General features: G+C 47.6%; 1 protein-coding gene across 4 annotated transcripts in view; it reads right to left on the bottom strand.

The window, feature by feature from the left end:
* PALB2 (partner and localizer of BRCA2) overlaps positions 1-14,726 on the bottom strand; it is a 61,886-nt gene that overhangs the window by 40,720 nt on the left and 6,440 nt on the right. For all 4 annotated transcript variants that reach the window (XM_063934734.1, XM_063934731.1, XM_063934733.1 and 1 more), the window contains 4 exons: positions 4,602-4,655; positions 4,455-4,514; positions 3,339-3,435; positions 942-2,303 (listed from right to left, as the gene is read on the bottom strand). In XM_063934734.1, coding sequence (XP_063790804.1) covers positions 942-2,303; positions 3,339-3,435; positions 4,455-4,514; positions 4,602-4,649 — 1,567 coding nt within the window. In that variant the 5' untranslated portion in view covers positions 4,650-4,655. The remainder of the gene's footprint in view (positions 1-941; positions 2,304-3,338; positions 3,436-4,454; positions 4,515-4,601; positions 4,656-14,726) is intronic.

Here is a 14,726-nt window from a genome sequence, read left to right as displayed (position 1 = left end):
AGCATGATGCGGTCGTATACGGCAGGCGCCCATGTGCACTCCCGGCCAAGCTATGTGTGACCATACACTAAATGTTTGCTCTCATACGTATTCCGAATGCACTAACAGGCCCCAGTGTTGCCATGCCCTGAACACAAGACCGGGGGCCAAACTTTACATTCACCCAGTAATTCAGTATTTGGGCCAAGGGGCAGGATTGGCTCATGCATCGCTGGTTTAACCACTTGCCTGGCATGGTCGCATCAGATGCGACCATGCCTGCAAGTGCTTTATCTGACATGGTCGTACAGGATGCAACCAGTCAGATAAACTGTGTTAGCAGCAGCAGGGAAACTTCCCTCTGCTGCTGCTGTCAGTGGACCGAAAGGTCCCTCTGCCTTCCAGCCCCCAGTGTTGCCGTACTGCAGATCATTGTACAGTCACCTTGAAAAAGAGCCCAGTGTGGCTTGAAACGCGTCCGTAGTGACTGTGACTCACCAAGGACCATCAGAAGCAGTGACTGACTTGCCTGGTCAAAGCATTGGAGCCCAGCAGGGTGCGTAGTCTGGACTGCACTTTGCTTTTTACCACCAGTCACTTCAATTCCATTCACTGGGTAAGCCTTGTACCCTCCTGCTCTATTTGGACGAGTGAGAACTTTTTTCTAACATCAAACATCTTTGCATGTCTTTTTAGACTATGGTGTTTTGTTACATGCAGGATTTTTTATATCCTAATTTTATTTAGTCGGTGTAGTGTGTCTTTTATATTTTATCTCAGCACACAGCACTGAGATACAGACCAGAATGTGCTAGACGCACCACAGCAGAGAACAACACCCCAGGCTGGAAAGAGGAACTGCATGGGTTTTGAAAGCTGCAGGGTGCTAGAATAAACACTATATGATGATGTCACTCAGCCATTTTTTATGTAACCAAAGCACTCAGAGTCATTTCACCTACCTGTAGGTTCACTGGATTCCTTTGAGGTCCTGTGGATGAACGGGTTAGCCTCAAAATCTTCTGTGTCATTGGGCAAGGTAAGTAAAGAAAGGTTTGCAGCACTCTGTGTTCTTAGACTATACCCTTTCCTCTCAGAAGGCACAGACTCAAAATGGTTGCTGGGCTTCAATACTTCACCCTTGCTGGGTGCATTCGCTTCGCAATTTTCTTTTTCACTTTGAAAACCACTCAATGCCAGGTTGACATCAGAACCAAATTTCAGTTGGACGGATACGTCCTTCATACCAGAAGAAGACATCACTGCAGGACAAGACTTCCGACCCTTTCCTCGCCTGGATTGTGTAACCTCACCAGCACTGTTACTTACAGTCAGGTGATTGAGAGCACTCTGGCTGCCCTCACCCGTGAGAGAAGGAGATAAAGACGTCCTGCTCTTCCATTGTCTACCTCTTGTCCCTTTCTTGGCCAATCCCAGGTGGCTGTTGATAACAGCATCAAGATCCACTTTCCTCTGGCAGCTGGTCATGCGTCGCGTTGTCCTAACATAATACTCCACAGGGAATAGCAGCCCCTCCACCAGAGTGCAGGAGGTAAGTGGGTTACGTTCTTCCTCCCTCACAGGGCTCTGTTCATGGACCTCAACGTTTCGAAGAGACTGGTTGCCAGAACATAAAAGAGAACTGTGCGGAGTACAAGATGTCACATTACATGACCTACCAAGCTCCTCTTCTGTTACCAGTCTGTCATATATAATACCGCTGTGTGAAGGTTCTGTACTTGTAGTGTTACTTGTCTGAATTTTGGTGGTGTCGTTATGCATTCGGTCACATGGAGAATAATCTGTTGTGATTGTTATAGATGCTCCAGCATCAATACTCCCCCCAATCTCAGGAGACACGTCTACAGCTTTTGTGTTCTCTGAGGAAAAGCGCATAGTGGTATCATTCTTTATGGTAAGATCTTCTTTAAGGCACTTCTTTAACACTGGTGACAAACTTTCGGCCCCTGTATTAATTTGTTGGCCATCCGGGCCATTAATAATACCATTGAGCTGAGGGACATTTGTAGACGGTGAGTCTGAAAGGCAGTCTCTCTTTAGAGATCTGCTTAACCTCAGCCGGCTCCTCCTTCTCTGCTTTGGATTAATGGTCCCATCTCCCTCTCCTCTGCTTGCCGTATCGGCTTCTCGGCCGCTGCTTTCACCACAGGAATATGAAGGAGAGCAGCCTCCAGCGTGGAGGACTTCAGGCTCCAAGTTAAAGGTGACACACAGCTTCCTGTCCTTGTCTACTATGTGGGCCCCAGCACTTGCCTGCGACTCCCTGACATCTCCTGAAGATCTGCTGGTGCAGTTCGCAAGACCTATGAAACAATACATACCATTTACACATGGTTTCATTTATGGATGTAGAGTTTAATAATAAGTCATGAATAAATGGTCAATTTTACAACATTTGTATACATTCCTTTTGTAAAAAAACCTTTTCCAATTTCCATTTTTAAGCAAACGAGTTGGTAAAAACAAACAAGAAAGGCACTTCTATTAAGCAGCACTGGATTCCAAATAAACACACTAAGGGGTCAATTCAATTGTTTTGCCCCTTGGCTACCACTAGGGGGTGCAAAATGAAGCAATTCAATTGCTGCTCAGTTTAGACCCCCAGTAGCCGCGGGGATGTAATTTCTTCTCACATCCTCCTGAGGTACAAGAAGAAATGTGTGTTTAGCAGGGATGTTTGGACGCCCAAAGCAAGAATTTAGATGCGCCCAAACATCAACTGAATTGTGACAATTGTTTGGGCATCTAAGCAGTCCCGTTTAGACTGGATTTTTAGACCCCCAAAACAATTGAATCGGCCCCTAAAAAATCAAAATAAAGGAAATAACATTCCAACTGTCACCACTTGCTGGGCATAGGGGCTCGTCATAATTTGAGTATTATAGTATCTTACCACAACCCATAGCACCAGCCAGACCTTTCTGCATCACAACCATTGTATAATAAACAATCACAACTGGAGATTAATCAAAACTGGCTGGCTAAAGAGTGAAGTGTTTGAGGAGAGATTAACTGCTGCCAAGACACATATTAAGTATGTACTCATAGGTGATTTATCATCCCGTGATCTTCATAAGGTGATCGGTGTCTCATCCCTTGTACAAGTGGTCAAGAGATCAACATGGCAGATGCTGTCATTTCATTCTCTGCAAACACTGGATAGACCATGGATGCTACAAGTTGTTTTGTTTGTCTCCCGGACATTTATTCATATTTCAGGATTTTTATAGTCAATTCATCACAGTTATAAACCTCAAATTCATAGAGATTAAATAGAACCCTCTTTAATCAGGTAACTCAAGGAGACAGGTTATTTAGTAACTGTGGTGACCACTTACCTGGTGACACGAGGGCGCACTCCTGGCTCAGCAGCCGGTTCTGCTCTTCGATAGTTTTCTTCACATGCGACTTCACTCTCTCGGCTCTCTGCGATCTCTGTTAAAGTAGGTTAAAAATATTTTTTCCCCATCATTAAATTCACATACATTAATACTGTATTATTATTATTATTATTATTATTATATTTAACCTATATAGAAATATACCAACCTTAATGCATAATATCCCATTATAATTTCAATAAAAGTTCTGGCAAGATCTGAAAATATTTAACATTATATACAAAGTTTATATTATCAATAAAAAAAAAAGTTTAAATTGCTCAAAAATGAGTCAAGTGCATTTAGGGGGACATGTACTAAGGAGTGATAAAAGTGGAGAAGTGAGCCAGTGGAGAAGTTACCCATGGCAACCAATCAGCTGGTCTGTATGTGTTTATAGTATGCAAATTATAAATGTTACGTCAATGCTGATTGGTTGTCATGGGCAACTTCTCCGCTGGCTCACTTCTCCACTTTTATCACTGCTTAGTACATGTCCTCCTTAATGTTATACCTTCGATTACTGAGACACCTACTGTATATCCTGCACAGAATTTACAATCTACCGCAGATCATTGTAGATCACAAACATTGCTATGCATCTTTCCCAGGTGTTATTACATACATTGGCGCACATAGGGGGTCATTCCGAGTTGATCGCTAGCTGCATTTGTTCGCAGCGCAGTGATCAGGCTAAAACATGCATTTCAGTCGCACTGCTTGCCGCAGAGTGATTGACATGAAGTGGGCATTTCTGGGTGGCAACTGACCGTTTTCAGGGAGTGTGCGGAAAAACGCAAGCGTGCCAGGAAAAACGCAGGCGTGGCTGGGCGAACGCTGGGTGGGTTTGTGACGTCAAATCCGGAACTGAATAGTCTGAAGTGATCGCAAGCACTGAGTAGGTTTTGAGCTACTCTGAAACTACACAAAACATTTTTAGCCACTCTGCGATACAACCGTTCGCACTTCTGCTAAGCTAAAATACACTCCCAGTGGGCGGCGGCATAGCATTTGCACTGCTGCTAAAAACTGCTAGCGAGCGATCAACTCGGAATGACCCCCATAGGCACTTACCTGTAAACGGTTCACAGTTTTCCTATATTCTTTTTTCAGTAAGGCAAGCCTTTCTTTCAGCTTAAGTGAAATGAATAAAATGAGAATGTTAATGAAGATGTAAAGATGGTGCATTCACAATATGCAACACAAGACGTGATTGGTTACCTTTGCTTTCTCGTCCAAAGTGAGAAATTTCTCCTGAAAACTTTCCATGGCTCACTAAGCACAGGCAAAATAAATAACAATTAAAATAAGATTTTACTCACCGGTAAATCTGTTTCTCGTAGTCCGTAGTGGATGCTGGGACTCCGTAAGGACCATGGGGATTAGCGGCTCTGCAGGAGACTGGGCACAACTAAAGAAAGCTTTAGGACTACCTGGTGTGCACTGGCTCCTCCCACTAAGACCCTCCTCCAGACCTCAGTTAGGATACTGTGCCCGGAAGAGCTGACACAATAAGGAAGGATTTTGAATCCCGGGTAAGACTCATACCAGCCACACCAATCACACCGTATAACTCGTGATACTATACCCAGTTAACAGTATGAAATATAACTGAGCCTCTCAACAGATGGCTCAACAATAACCCTTTAGTTAGGCAATAACTATAAACAAGTATTGCAGACAATCCGCACTTGGGATGGGCGCCCAGCATCCACTACGGACTACGAGAAACAGATTTACCGGTGAGTAAAATCTTATTTTCTCTGACGTCCTAAGTGGATGCTGGGACTCCGTAAGGACCATGGGGATTATACCAAAGCTCCCAAACGGGCGGGAGAGTGCGGATGACTCTGCAGCACCGAATGAGCAAACTCTAGGTCCTCCTCAGCCAGGGTATCAAACTTGTAGACTCTTACAAAAATGTTTTAACCCGACCAAGTAACAGCTCGGCAAAGTTGTAAAGCCGAGACCCCTCGGGCAGCCGCCCAAGAAGAGCCCACTTTCCTCGTGGAATGGGCTTTTACAGATTTAGGGTGCGGCAGTCCAGCCGCAGCATCTGCAAGTTGAATCGTGCTACAGATCCAGCGAGCAATCGTCTGCTTAGAAGCAGGAGCACCCAGCTTGTTGGGTGCATACAGGAGAAATAGCGAGTCAGTTTTCCTGACACCAGCTGTCCTGGAAACATATACTTTTCAGGGCCCTGACTACGTCCAGTAACTTGGAATCCTCCAAGTCCCAAGTAGCCGCAGGCACCACAATAGATTGGTTCACATGAAAAACTGATACCACCTTAGGAAGGAATTAGGAACGAGTCCTCAATTCCGCCTTATCCATATAAAATACAGATAAGGGCTTTTGTATGACAAAGCCGCCAATTCTGATACACGCCTGGCCGACGCCAAGGCCCACAGAATGACCACTTTCCACGTGAGGTATTATAGCTCCACGGATTTAAGTGGCTCAACCCAATGCGACTTCAGGAAATCCAACACCACGTTGAGATCCCACGGTGCCACTGGAGGCACAAACGGGGGCTGACTATGCAGCACTCCCTTAACAAAAGTCTGAACTTCAGGCAGTGAAGCCAGTTCAATTTTGGAAGAAAATCGATAGAGCCGAAATCTGGACCTTAATGGTACCCAATTTTAGGCCCATAGTCACCTCTGACTGTAGGAAGTGCAGAAATCGACCTAGCTGAAATTTCTCCTTTGGGGCCTTCCTGGCCTCACAGTACGCAACATATTTCCGCGATATGCGGTGATAATGGTTTGCGTTCACTTCTTTCCTAGTGTCACAACTGAGGGCCTGAGCTGACGGGAGGCAGCCTCAGTTGTAGGGGCTGAGATGTACCGGAACCTGGGAGGTTGTATCAGACCCCTGGACATGTAAGTAACATGAATAATAACTGCCCGAAGGCGTGACCACGACAACTTGGATAAAAGTCAATGATGTTTATTATGACAACTCCGCAACACAGCAGCAGTAAAAGAAAACGTAAAAGTCAGCAAAGAATAAATACAGTTCCTGGGTACTACAGGATGGCAGGAGCCACAGGGCACTGGTAGTGTGAGATAGTTCTTATGATCTTCTAGATGGAAAGTCCTTACCAGGCCCGACTGTAGCAATGGAGATAACCCAGGATTGTGCCAGCTGGTGTTCCAGGAAAAGCTGGGTTGCTGAAGATAAAACAGCTGCTGTGGATACTGGCTGGAACCAGACTGTTGTTAGCACGGAGTGGATACTGGCTGGAACCAGTTAAATAATAAATTAACTTGGGAGCGATGAAATATAAACTGAAATGTAGAACTTGAGAGCGGAGAAATAATAATACCGGCGGAGAGTGGTAAAGTGTAGAAAGGACACCGGCCCTTTAAGGGAAGCTGTACTCTGCTGGAAGCTGAGCTGGAAGCAGGTAATGTTGTAGCTGGAAACAGATGAATCCACAATGGATTGGAGAGTCAGGCTACACCGCAGGTGGAATGCTGGTGCGGGTCTCTATGGTGGAAGTCTTGAGACAGGAGCTGGAACCTGGAAGACAATCACAGGAGAGAGACAAACAGGAACTAGGTTTGACAACCAAAGCACTGACGCCTTCCTTGCTCAGGCACAGTGTATTTATACCTGCAGCAAGGAAGGGATTGGCTAGGCAATTATGCAGATTATCAATACTGAGAACAGATTGGTGGAAATGATCAGCTGACAGAATCCAAGATGGCTGCGCCCATGCAGACACTTGGAGGGAAGTTTGGTTTGTAATCCATGTGGTAATGAAAACAGTAATGGCGGCGCCGGCCACCGGAGACAGGAGGCGCCAGGCTGACAGATGCACATCCAACCACGCGGACACAGCGGAGGCCGCGGCTGACGTAATCGCCACTCAGACACTCTGCATGCAGAAGTTCAGGGACGGCGGCGGAGGCCGCGGGAGGCGCCATGCCAGGTGTAATATGGCGTTTACTGTGACAGCGTCCCAGAGTGACAGGAGAGGATACAGGAATGTACACATCAGGATAACAGATGGGATCCGGTCCTGGAGCGCTGAGCCAGCCTTAGGAGGCATCTGATGGGTAAGAAATGGCGTCCAGATACCCGGATCGTGACAGCACCCCCCCCTTTAGGAGTGGCCCCAGGACACTTCTTTGGCTTTTGAGGAAACTTGGAATGGAATCTCCGGACCAAGGCAGGAGCATGGACATCAGAAGCATTGGTCCATGAACGTTCCTCAGGACCATAACCCTTCCAGTCAATAAGATATTGTAGTTGACCGTAACGGTGACGTGAGTCCAGGATCTTGGCCACTTCATACTCAACGCCTCGTTGAGTTTGGACTTTCGGAGTTGGAGGAAGTGAGGAATGAAACCGATTCAAGATCAGCGGTTTCAACAGGGAAACATGGAATGTCCTGGGTATTTTTAAGAAGGGAGGCAACTGGAGTCTGTAAGCAACAGGATTGATGTAGCGAGGTGCAAACTTCATACTGGGAACTCTTAACCTCAAATTCTTCGTGGATAACCATACCCGATCACCCACCTTGAGAGCAGGAACTGCTCGACGCTTCTTATCCGCAAACTTCTTGTACCTGAACGATGCCTTGAGCAGAGCTGATCGTACGCTCTTCCAGATATTGGCAAACTGATGCAAGGTGATATCCACTGCGGGAACAGAAGTTGCTGGAAGCGGTTGGAACTCAGGGACTTTAGGGTGGAATCCAAAGTTAGTGAAGAATGGTGTTGAAGCAGATGAAGAATGATACTGGTTGTTATGACAGAACTCGGCCCAGGGAAGTAATTGAACCCAGTCATCTTGAGAGGAGGACACATAGATGCGGAGGAAGGCCTCCAAGTCCTGATTCACCCTCTCGGTTTGACCATTGGTCTGAGGATGGTAAGCCGTGGAAAACTTTAGCTTGACTTGGAGGACTTGACATAAACTTCGCCAGAATTTGGCTGTGAATTGAACTCCTCGATCTGAGATAATTTCTTCAGGAAGACCGTGGAGTCGGAAGATCTCTTGTATGAATACTTGAGCCAACTTGGAAGCTGACGGATGACCGGTGAGAGGAATGAAGTGTGCCATCTTGGTGAACCGGTCAACTACCACCCAGATGGTATTGAACTTGTTGCACATGGGTAAGTCTGTAATGAAATCCATCGACAAGTGGGTCCATGGTCGACGGGGAACGGATAGTGGAACCAGTTGCCCCGCAGGCGACTGGCGGGATACTTTATGTTGGGCACACTTTGGGCAAGATGCAATAACCTCCAAGACGTCCTTTTTCAGAGTTGGCCACCAATAGGACCTAGAGATAAACTCCAGGGTTTTTTGGATACCTGTATGTCCGGCAAAACGGGAAGCATGGGCCCAATGCATGAGCTTCTTCCTTAGCATCGGCTTCACAAAACTTTTCCCTGATGGGGGCGTAGAGTCCATCCCTACCGTGGAGAATGCCAACGGATTTATAATAGGATGCTTGTCTGAAGACTCTGACTCATTTTCTTGCTCCCATGAGCGGGAAAGGGCATCGGCCTTGCGATTCTGAGAGCCCGGACAGAACTGGAGTTTAAAGTCGAACCTGGAAAAGAAAAGTGCCCATCTGGCCTGACGAGGGTTGAGACATTGTGCGCCCTTCAGGTATAAAAGGTTCTTGTGGTCTGTAAGTATGGTGATTGAATGAGAAGCTCCCTCCAACAGATACCTCCACTCTTCTAGAGCGAGCTTGATGGCTAGCAACTCCTGGTCGCCAATGGCATAGTTGCGCTCAGCTGGGGAGAACTTCCGGGAGAAGAAACTGCAAGGGTGTAAATGGCCATCTTTAGCCCTCTGAGATAACACCGCTCCTACTCCAACGGAGGAGGCATCCACCTCTAAGATGAAAGGAGAGTCGATGTCAGGCTGTTTCAGAACAGGCGCAGAGATGAACCTTTGTTTTAAAAGATGAAATGCTTGCATGGCTTCTTCAGACCACTTGGACGGGTTAGCACCCTTCTTAGTGAAAGCAGTAATAGGCGCCACAATGGTGGAAAAGTCTCGTATAAACTTTCGGTAATAGTTGGCGAACCCTAAGAACCTCTGGACCCCTTTGAGGGTTAAGGGTACCGGCCAATTTTGGATTGCTTGTAGTTTCTCAGGATCCATCTCTAGTCCGGAACCGGACACAATGTACCCTAGAAACGGAATGGACTTGACTTCAAAGACGCATTTTTCTAATTTGCAATAGAGATGATTGACACGGAGACGGGACAGAACCTCTTTAACCCAAAAACGATGTTCCTCTAAATCGTTGGCAAAAATGAGGATATCGTCTAGATAGACCACGACATGACGGTATAGAATGTCTCTGAAGATCTCATTGACAAAATGCTGGAAGACAGCTGGAGCATTGCTCAATCCGAAGGGCATGACGAGGTACTCATAATGTCCGTCACGGGTGTTAAAGGCGGTCTTCCACTCGTCACCCTCACGGATCCGGATGAGATTGTATGCACCTCGCAAGTCCAGCTTTGTAAAGATGGTAGCTCCGCTAACTCTGTCAAAGAGCTCAGTAATCAGGGGTAAAGGATAACGGTTCTTGATGGTAATGTCGTTCAAACCTCTGTAGTCGATGCACGGCCGCAGACCACCATCTTTCTTTTTTACAAAAAAGAAGCCTGCGCCGGCTGGAGAAGAAGAAGGTCGAATGAACCCCTTTGCTAGGTTCTCTTTAATATATTCCTCCATAGAATGCGTCTCAGGCAGAGACAACGGATAAGTTCGGCCTCGAGGTGGAACCTTCCCTGGAACGAGATCAATCGGACAGTCCCATTCTCTATGAGGAGGAAGGATATCAGCAGAAGCTTTACTGAACACATCCGTGAAATCTTGATATGGAGGAGGTGGAACATCAGACGACCTGGGGGAGGAAGAACAGACAGGCAATACTTTAAACAAACATGTCTCAGCACAGGAGGAACCCCATGCCAGGATTTGCGTAGTCGTCCAATCAATTGTAGGATTGTGAAGACGGAGCCATGGAAGGCCCAGGACCACAGGATGTGTGGCTCTTGGAATCACTAAAAAAGAAATAAGTTCGGAATGAAGAACTCCCACTCTCAGACGAACTGGTAGAGTCCTTAAAGAAATAACTGCATCAAAAATTTTGCTGCCATCCACGGCAGTTAAAGAAATGGACGAAGGAAGTCTCTCGGTGGGTAGGGACCACCGTTTAACATAGGCTTCGGTAATAAAGTTCCCAGCTGCTCCGGAATCAAGGAGGGCAATGACGTTCCGATAACGTTGAGCAACTTGAAGCGAGACTGGGAGATTACAATCTTGAGGAGATGGAGAGGAGATCATTACTCCTAGCCGGCCCTCTCCTTGGCGAGCTAGGATTTGGAGTTTCCCGGACGTTTGGGACAGGCATTAATGGTGTGAGACGGAGCTGCACAATAGAGACGGAGAAACTCGGAGAGACGTCTTCGGCGCTCAGCAGGAGTTAAACGGGAACGGCCAAGTTGCATGGGCTCATCTTTAGATGGTGACAGTTGACGAGGAGGAGGAGCAGAAGATTTTGGAGCAGATGATCTTCCACGCTCAGTTGCTCTCTCTCTGAAACGTAAATCAACTTTCGTGCAGAGTGAGATTAGCTCATCTAACTTAGAAGGGAAGTCTCTGGTAGCTAACTCATCTTTAATACGCTCAGATAAGCCATGCCAGAATGCAGCATACAGGGCCTCGTCGTTCCATGCCAGTTCGGATGCCAGGATCTGGAACTGTATCAGATATTGTCCTACAGTACGTGACCCCTGGCGTAAACGGAGAATCTCGGATGAAGCTGAGGTTACCCGGCCTGGCTCGTCGAAGATGCGCCTGAATGTTGACACGAAGGCAGTGTAGGAAGATAGCAGGGTGTCGGACCTCTCCCATAACGGTGATGCCCAATCAAGGGCTGAGCCACTAAGAAGAGAAATAATGTAGGCAATTTTTGTACGGTCACTGGGAAAATTGCCAGGTTGTAGCTCAAACTGAATCTCACACTGGTTGAGAAATCCCCTGCAGAATCTTGGAGATCCGTCAAATTTTGCTGGCGTTGGAAAATGAAGACGTGGAGCAGAAATGGGTAAGGTGGGTGGGGTTATAGCTGGAGTCACTGTGGTTGACGCACCAGACGCGCCTGATCCACGGAGAGTTGTCTGAATCCCATCCAGCCGAGTAGAGAGATCCTGGAGACAGCGGATGATGTGGCCCTGTGCAGCCTCCTGATGTTCTAGTCGGGCTGCCAGTTCTTGCATCGGCCTGGCCGCTTGATCCTGGTCTCCGGCTGGATTCATTAGGTCAGTGCTTACTGTCACAACTGAGGGCCTGAGCTGACGGGAGGCAGCCTCAGTTGTAGGGGCTGAGATGTACCGGAACCTGGGAGGTTGTATCAGACCCCTGGACATGTAAGTAACATGAATAATAACTGCCCGAAGGCGTGACCACGACAACTTGGATAAAAGTCAATGATGTTTATTATGACAACTCCGCAACACAGCAGCAGTAAAAGAAAACGTAAAAGTCAGCAAAGAATAAATACAGTTCCTGGGTACTACAGGATGGCAGGAGCCACAGGGCACTGGTAGTGTGAGATAGTTCTTATGATCTTCTAGATGGAAAGTCCTTACCAGGCCCGCAATGGAGATAACCCAGGATTGTGCCAGCTGGTGTTCCAGGAAAAGCTGGGTTGCTGAAGATAAAACAGCTGCTGTGGATACTGGCTGGAACCAGACTGTTGTTAGCACGGAGTGGATACTGGCTGGAACCAGTTAAATAATAAATGAACTTGGGAGCGATGAAATATGAACTGAAATGTAGAACTTGAGAGCGGAGAAATAATAATACCGGTTGAGAGTGGTAAAGTGTAGAAAGGACACCGGCCCTTTAAGGGAAGCTGTACTCTGCTGGAAGCTGAGCTGGAAGCAGGTAATGTTGTAGCTGGAAACAGATGAATCCACAATGGATTGGAGAGTCAGGCTACACCGCAGGTGGAATGCTGGTGCGGGTCTCTATGGTGGAAGTCTTGAGACAGGAGCTGGAACCTGGAAGACAATCACAGGAGAGAGACAAACAGGAACTAGGTTTGACAACCAAAGCACTGACGCCTTCCTTGCTCAGGCACAGTGTATTTATACCTGCAGCAAGGAAGGGATTGGCTAGGCAATTATGCAGATTATCAATACTGAGAACAGATTGGTGGAAATGATCAGCTGACAGAATCCAAGATGGCTGCGCCCATGCAGACACTTGGAGGGAAGTTTGGTTTGTAATCCATGTGGTAATGAAAACAGTAATGGCGGCGCCGGCCACCGGAGACAGGAGGCGCCAGGCTGACAGATGCACATCCAACCACGCGGACACAGCGGAGGCCGCGGCTGACGTAATCGCCACTCAGACACTCTGCATGCAGAAGTTCAGGGACGGCGGCGGAGGCCGCGGGAGGCGCCATGCCAGGTGTAATATGGCGTTTACTGTGACAGCGTCCCAGAGTGACAGGAGAGGATACAGGAATGTACACATCAGGATAACAGATGGGATCCGGTCCTGGAGCGCTGAGCCAGCCTTAGGAGGCATCTGATGGGTAAGAAATGGCGTCCAGATACCCGGATCGTGACACCTAGCTTTAAATAGCGTAGGGATAACTTCCTCCGGAATTCCCTTTTCCTTCAGGATCCGGCGTTCAACCGCCATGCCGTCAACGCAGCCGCGGTACGTCTTGGAACAGACAGGCCCCCTGCTGCAGCATGTCCTGTCTGAGCGGTAGAGGCCATGGGTCCTCTGAGATCATTTCTTGGAGTTCTGGTTACCAAGCTCTTCTTGGCCAACCCGGAACAATGAGTATAGTTCTTACTACTCTCCTTCTTATTATTCTCATTACCCTGGGTAAGAGAGGCGGAGAAGGGAACACATACACCGACTGGTACACCCACTGTGTTACCAGAGCGTCCACAGCTATCGCCTGAGGGTCCTTGGCCTGGCGCAATATCTTTGTAACTTTTAGTTGAGGCGGGACGCCATCATGTCCACCTGTGGCCTTTCCCAACGGTGTACAATCATTTGGAAGACTTCTGGATGAAGTCCCCACTCTCCCGGGTGGAGGTCGTGTCTTCTGAAAAAGTCTGCTTCTCAGTTGTCCACTCCGGGAATGAACACTGCTGACAGTGTTAACACATGATTTTCCGCCCATCGGAGAATCCTTGTGGCTTCTGCCATCACCATCCTGCTTCTTGTGCCGCCCTGTCGGTTTACATGAGCGACCGCCGTGATGTTGTCTGACTGGATCAGCACCGGCCGGTGTTGAAGCAGGGTCTAGCCTGACTTAGGGCATTGTAAATGGCCCTTAGTTCCAGAATATTTATGTGTAGGGAAGTCTCCTGACTTTTCCATAGCCTTGGAAGTTTCTTCCCTGTGTGACTGCCCCTCAGCCTCGAAGGCTGGCATCCGTGGTCACCAGGACCCAGTCCTGTATGCCGAATCTGCGGCCCCCTAGAAGATGAGCACTCTGCAGCCACCACAACAGCGACACCCTGGCCCTTGGAGACAGGGTTATCCGCCGATGCATCTGAAGATGCGACCCGGACCACTTGTTCAACAGATCCCACTGGAAAATCCTTGCATGGGACCTGGCGAATGGAATTTCTTCGTAAGAAGCTACCATCTTTCCCAGGGCTCGCGTGCATTGATGCACCGACACCTGTATACGTATTAGGAGGTCTCTGTCTAGAGACAACAACTCCTTGGACTTCTCCTCCGGGAGAAACGCTTTTTATCCTGTTCTGTGTCCAGAACCATACCCAGGAACAGTAGACGCGTCGTAGGAACCAGCTGCGACTTTGTAATACTCAGAATCCAGCCGTGCTGTTGTAGCACTTCCCGAGATAGTGCTACTCCGACGAACAACTCTCGCCTTTATAAGGAGATCGTCCAAGTACGGGATAATTATTTCGGCCATTACCTTGGTAAATACCTCGGTGCCGGGGACAGACCAACGGCAACGTCTGGAATTGGTAATGACAATCCTGTACCACAATTTTGAGGTACTCCTGGTGAAGAGGGTAAATAGGGACATGCAGGTAAGCATCCTTGATGTCCAGTAATACCATGAAATTCTCCAGGCTTGCAATAATCGCCCTGAGCGATTCCATTTTGAACTTGAACCTTCGTATATAAGTGTTCAAGGCTTTCAATTTTAGAATGGGTCTCACCGAACCGTCTGGTTTCGGTACCACAACATTTTTGAATAGTAACCCCGGCCTTGTTGAAGGAGGGGTACCTTGATTTCACCTGCTGGAAGTACAGCTTGTCAATTGCTGCCAGTACTACCTTTCTCCGAGG

The sequence above is a fragment of the Pseudophryne corroboree genome, chromosome 7, assembly GCF_028390025.1.
Source record: "Pseudophryne corroboree isolate aPseCor3 chromosome 7, aPseCor3.hap2, whole genome shotgun sequence".
Lineage (NCBI taxonomy): Eukaryota > Metazoa > Chordata > Amphibia > Anura > Myobatrachidae > Pseudophryne > Pseudophryne corroboree.
Note: the sequence above shows the minus strand (reverse complement) of the source record. Positions and strands in the feature narration are given on the sequence as shown.